Here is a 6,719-nt window from a genome sequence, read left to right on the forward strand (position 1 = left end):
TTAAAAACCCTTAAGATCACAACTTTAAAAAAAACTTTTGAGCTCCAAAATTTTATGACAAAATATGTAACTCCTTAAAACATTTAGATCAAACTTTTAAAACTAATAAAATAATCATATCATTTTATCTTTTACTAAATTTGACCTAATTCAACTCATATAACAAATGATTCAAATTTTACAAATAATTCGTTTTTCACAAAACAAGTAATTATCTTAAAATTTGACAAACGTCATGTTTTTTTTCCTTTTTTTTCAACTTGAAAATAAAACATTTGCATCAATATAACAGAAAACAACAAGGCTCTGATACCACTGTTGGGTTTTGAGCATTCTAACACTCCTATGGTGTACATGCAACCCTATAAACCTTGGATCTATGTTTTTTCTATTATACATGCAAATATTAACTATTCCAAGGTTTCATCCTAACTAGCATATTATGAAGCACCTATACTACAAAGTTCTGGTTAGATGACATACCTTTTGATGTAGCTTGATGTCTTCAAGCTTTAAGAGCTTAGCCCCAATAGTGTGGAAGCCTCAAATGGAATCACAAATCACCAAAACACCTTGGAAGAATTTGAGAGAATATGTATGCACACTAAAATCGGCCCACTCTTATTTTCACACACTTGTGCCAATTTTGTGAGCCAATGACCCCTTTATATATTATGGAGGATTAGGGTTACATCCATGTAAACCCTAATACCCATGACCTTTCATTTATATAGGATCCATGGGTTAAAAGCTCCATGGACCATCCATGAAAGCTTAGCCCAACCTAAATGAACTTGGCCCATTCCATATATATAAGAGTCCATATTTAATTAGTTCTTTTTGATCACTTAATTAATTCTAAATTAATTCTTGATCAATACTAATTAAATAATATGATTCTATATTAATATATTAGAACTTATAATATATTAATATAAATAATAAATATACTATTCTCAAAAGACTATCCATATAAATTGTGCCGGTGAAGTGCAACCCAAATGGACCATGCCGGGTCGGGTCAAGTACATACAAAATATAGTTATGGACTTAGACATTAATCCAACAGAGGATGTATCTGCTGTTGCAAATATGGCAGGTACATCTATTTTTTCATGTTGTAGTTCTGTTGTCAATTCTAATAATTTTTAAAGTTGGATTGTTGACTCTGGGGAAAATCAACATATGATAGCCTCTGAGTCACATCTTCCAGATACAGTGGATGTATCTAGACTTAACCTTTTTGTAAAACATCCTAATGGTTCTTCTGCTCCAATTAATAAAATAGGAAACTTACAGTTATCCTCTCACCTTACTTTATTTGATGTATTTGCTGTTCCAGACTTTAATGTGAATCTCTTGTCTGTACATAAACTATGTAAGGATAGTGGTTGTGAAGTTATATTTTCTGAACATAATTGTAAAATCTAGGATTCACTATCAAATGAGATGGTGGAGAATGGTAGAGAATCTGGGGGTCTGTATTATCTTGATCATGTTCCCTCAGGTAATTCTGCTAGTATAACTAACTCTAAATGTTATGTTTCAAAACTAACTTGGCATAGTAGACTTGGTCATCCAGCTGATCAGGCTTTAAGTGTTTTAAAAAATCAGCTGAAACTTGGAAATGACTCTCTTCCTCCTTGTGATGTTTGCCATAGAGCAAAACAAACTAGAGAGTCTTTCTCTCATAGTCAGCATGTTTCAACACAACTAGGTGAATTGATTCATTTAGATGTATGGGGTCCCTATAGACTTGCTTCAGTTGAGGGGTTTAAATATTTTTTGACTATTGTGGATGATTAGACTAGGGAAACTTGGGCTTTTCTTCTAAAATCTAAGAGTGAAGTGTTTGATTGTTTCAAGTCTTTTGTGAATATTTTACTTAATCAGTTTGGTGTTAATATTAAGACTGTACATTCTGATACTGGCACTAAATTTGTGAATAATCAAATGAAGTTTTTTTGTATTGAACATGGTGTCATTCATCAAACGTCATGTGCTTACACTCCACAACAAAATGGAGTTGTGGAAAGAAAGCACATACACATTCTTAATGTGGCACGATCTCTTATTTTTCAGTCAGGAATTCCTATTAAGTATTGGGGAGATGCTGTGTTAACTTCTGTGTTTTTAATAAATAGAATGCCTACCTCGGTTTTAAAAGGTTTATCTCCCTATGGACTTGTTTTTAAAAAGGCACCTAGTTTTGATCACTTAAGAGTTTTTGGTTGTCTTTGTTTTGATGTTAAATAAAATATTACCGACAAGTTTTCAGAACGTGCTGAGAAATGTGTTTTATTAGGATATTCTTCTGATAAAAAGGCTTATAAACTTTTGAGTCTGGATACTAACACTTCTTTTGTATCCAGGGATGTGAAATTTTATGAGTCTGTGTTTCCTTACAAGTTAAAATCAACTATGGTTGATAAGACTGCTAATATTTTTGGCCCTAGTGATCTATTTTCCTATGATGTTTTTGACACTAATGAGTATTTAAATGATTCAATTAACCCTGATGAGCTGAGAGTAGAATCTCAGTTGGATGGTACTGATGCAGCCATTGACATGGATGATGTAAACCTTAGTGGGTCTGTCAACCGTAGTGGCGAGGCAGTGGTGCCTTCCACTGCTGATTCTGTTCCTTCTTCTTCAGTTGTGTCTGAAGAAAGTAGTCATTATTTTTTTAATCCCCTCTGTAGAGCAGTCTTTAGGTGCTTCAAGGTCTAGACGTGAGTCACATATGCCAGTTAGATATGATGATTATGTTGTTGAAGGAAAATATAAATATGGTATAGAAAGATCAGTTAACTATTCTTTGCTTGATATTGAGACAAAATGTTTTATTTCCAATTTGAATAAATCTATTGAACCCAAAGATTACAATGAAGCCTTGTCTGATCCAAATTGGATTAAGGCAATGAATGAAGAAATGGAAGCTCTTCATCGTAATCATACTTGGGAAATAACTGAATTACCTAAAAATAGAAAACCAATTGGCTGTAAATGCGTTTTCAAAATCAAATATAAATCAAATGGGGAAGTAGAGAGATATAAAGCTAGATTGGTTGCTCAAGGTTATAATCAACGAGAGGGGATTGATTTTGAGGAAATTTTTTCTCCTATTGCAAAGATTGTTACTGTGCGTATTGTAATTTCATTATCTGTGCATAATTCTTGGTCTTTTTATCAATTAGATATAAATAATGCTTTTTCGTATGGTGATCTCTCAGAAGATGTTTATATGTGTCTTCCTCCTGGGTATTATTCTGCGAATGATTCTAGGGTTTGTAAACTTACCAAGTTATTATATGGTTTGAAGCAAGCTCCTAGGAAATGGAATGGAAAACTTTGTGCATCCTTGTTCTTGTTTGGCTTTAAACAAAGTATAAGTGATTATTCTTTATTTGTTAGGAAATTTGAAAATTCAATAATTGTCTTACTAGTGTATGTGGATGACATTATATTAACTGGTAATTGTGAGACTGAATTTAAAAAGGTTAAGGATTTTATGAAAACTCAATTTTTAATTAAGGATCTGGGTATTCTTAAGTATTTTCTAGGAATAGAAGTGGTAAATTGTGATAATGGTTTGTGCTTGAATCAGAGGAAGTATTGTTTAGAGTTGCTACATGAGTATGGTATGCTAGGGTGCAAACCTGTTAATACACCTTTAGAAACAAATTTTATGATGAGTACAGGTGAGAATGAGAAAGGTAATGATTTATTAAACAATAAAACTGAATTTCAAAAACTTATTGGTAAGCTTATATATCTTACTATTACTAGGCCTGATATTTCATATGCAGTTCAGGTTCTTAGTCAGTTTATGCACAAACCTAGGAAGTCTCATTTGAAAATAGCTTTCAGATTGCTAAGGTATCTAAAGTGTAGTCCTGGAAGAGGTGTAGCAATAAATAAATCTGATAAGTTTGAACTAAAAGGTTTTGTGGATTGAGACCGGGCTAAATGTTTAACTACAAGAAAGTCTGTATCAGGTTACATGGTTTATTTGAATAATTGTCTAATATCACGGAAGAGTAAGAAACAGTCTACTGTTTCTAGATCTTCTACTGAAGCTGAATATAGAGCTCTTGGCTCAGTTACTTGTGAAATAATTTAGGTTTTAAAAATTTTGTTTGAATTAGAGGTTAAAGATCTTATTCCAGTCTCTGTGTTTTGTGATAATGATTCAACGATTAAGTTAGCTCTTAATCCTGTGTTTCATGAAAGAACAAAGCACTTTGAGGTTGATTTGCATTTTGTTAGGGAAAAATTTTCTAATGGAATTTTAAAACTTGGTTAAGATCAGTTCTTCTGATCAAAATGCAGATATTCTTACTAAGTCTTTAAATATAAATCAACATAATTTTTTATCTAAGAAAATAGGCCTTGTTGATGTGTTTAAGAAGGAAAAATAAATATTTCGATTGAGGGGGGATGTTGAAAGTAATAAAGGTTCAATCTCATATTTATTAACTTAAAATGTTAAGTCTTGATAATAAGGGGTGAAAGTTGGTCAAAATATATTTTGTTGGGTGTTAAGTGAAATTGCAGGGAAAGCACGCGGGTCAGAAGATGGATCGGTTCTTTTTATGGGTTTGCTCCATATCCGAGTATCCGTAGTATATATGCTAAGGAAGAGTGCTGTTCGTCAGTTCTAATCACTTCCAGATCCAGAGAGAAGGTTTCTTATTTAGGGTTTACATCCAGTACTCTCGTTTCTTTCTGATCTTGTTTTGTTCATCTGTTATGATTGATAAGTTGTTATTCTCTTATGGTCAGTATAGAGTTTCAGATGAATAGATTTGTGTCAACTGTTTAGATTAGGGTTGAGTGATAAATCAAGAGAGTAGAGTAGGTTCTTTGTAGTGAGGTTTTGTTTGTAAGTTTGTGAAAACCTTCTGTTTCTTAATCCTAAAATGATATAAGAAAAGAAGATGTTGGGAAATCTGTATTATCTAATTTCAACACCATATGGCATCTCATGTATAAATGTACTCTTGGATCTTCACTTGAATGGACACAGTATTTATTTTTAATATTATCTTTTGAACCAGGAATTTTTTTTAATAATTACATCGAGTATACAGCAAGTATGTAAGAGATTCAAAAACAGACGAGGTCCAAAATCATGGGAAATATGATGAGCTTTCTGGAAAAGAAAATTTGATCAAACTGAAATAATCAAAAGTTCGTTGACTTTGAACAAACCAAAAGTCATCTGGCGCCTGGCAAGGGTGTAGATGTGATTATAAAAACTATTTACTACACAATATAATAGGTGCTTATTTTAATTAAATATTTAAGAGGGTCACTTTTGAACTAATCTATATTAGTTGATTTTAAACTTGTTTTCCTTTTACTTGGTTGTTTTTATTTTATCTATTTGACAACCAAAATAGAATATAACTCGATTTAATTTATTTACGTAAATGGATCATTAATTATTTTGAAATGGTGTATAGCGTATAATACAACGTGAAAAACAAGTTTGTCTAGAATTTTCAATACGGACTTAGGAGTCGGAGAGGGTCCATTTCTGGGTAACTTCCAATTTTCTTGAAGTAATTGTAAATTTTACGACGGGCAGCCCACTTTTAGAAACTGGTCACCTATGACCCCCCTACGTATAAATTATAATCCTATATTCTTTTCAACCTTTCACTTTGGTCAACACGCGCAAAACAACAGGACCAACTCCATATAAATAACACAAATTTCACATTTTAAAGGCTCAGGGCTACCAGTTTAAACATTCGGTTTCATAATGGACAAAGAACAGCAATACGAACGTGTATTCAGACATCTGGACAAGAATGGTGACGGGAAGCTATCACCACCGGAGCTCCAAATTTGCATTGGAAAGATTGGTGAGGAGTTGTCATTGGAGGAGGCGGAGATTGTAGCTGAGTTAATAGACTCAGATGGTGATGGATTATTGAGCTTTGATGACTTGGTTAAAGTGGTGGAAGGTGCAAATGAAGAAGAAAAGGCGAATGATTTGAAGATGGCGTTTCGAATGTATGAAGAAGTTGAGGGGTGTGGTTGTATAACGCCCAAGAGTTTGAAGAGGATGCTTAGCAAACTAGGAGAGTCGAGAAGTGTGGATGAATGTAAGTTGATGATCGCCAAGTTTGACCTCGATGGCAACGGGTTCCTTGATTTCGGCGAGTTTCAGGACATGATGTCATGATGATTAGTATGATTCAGAATATTAATTACCTGATTGATTCATACTTCATGTGTACGTTATGTATTCTTTCATTCTTCACGCCTTCATGGCCTATATGCCTATATGTTTGTGCGTTCGTTCGTCTTTAGATAATTCTTTTGGTGATTGACATCATTTAATTTGTTTTTTTTTGTATATGTGATAGATGATTCATTCGTCCGAGTTGTAAATATAATTGGCTAGCTATTTATTTGCAATTTCACTTGTTACTTATCTATCGTCTTTTAATATACACCTCTTTATAAAGCTCAAAATTAATCGTAGTTTGTTTGTTGTAATGTTGGTGGTATAATTAGGCATCAGAAAAGTACCTTCAAGTTGCATTTAAACGATCTGACACGACGAATGTGTGAAATTCTGGAAAATCAAATCCAAAAAAAAAAACACGTACACACCGGAATATGAATACATCAACTATATTATATTCAGTTTATTGATGATGATATATTTCTAATATTTTATTAAACAAAATGTAACTTGTTCT

At 32.8% G+C, this 6,719-nt stretch overlaps 1 protein-coding gene across 1 annotated transcript; it reads left to right on the forward strand.

The window, feature by feature from the left end:
- Positions 1 to 5,724: 5,724 nt before the first annotated feature.
- On the forward strand, positions 5,725 to 6,432 carry LOC145103799 (Calcium-binding EF-hand family protein). The gene has a single exon (XM_079041062.1). It carries the CDS (start codon positions 5,771 to 5,773, stop codon positions 6,194 to 6,196), a length of 426 nt encoding a protein of 141 aa, XP_078897188.1. The 5' UTR covers positions 5,725 to 5,770; the 3' UTR covers positions 6,197 to 6,432.
- Positions 6,433 to 6,719: the final 287 nt, after the last annotated feature.

This window comes from Lactuca virosa, chromosome 4 (assembly GCF_052849685.1).
Source record: "Lactuca virosa cultivar CGN04683 chromosome 4, Lactuca_virosa_CGN04683_v6, whole genome shotgun sequence".
NCBI lineage: Eukaryota > Viridiplantae > Streptophyta > Magnoliopsida > Asterales > Asteraceae > Lactuca > Lactuca virosa.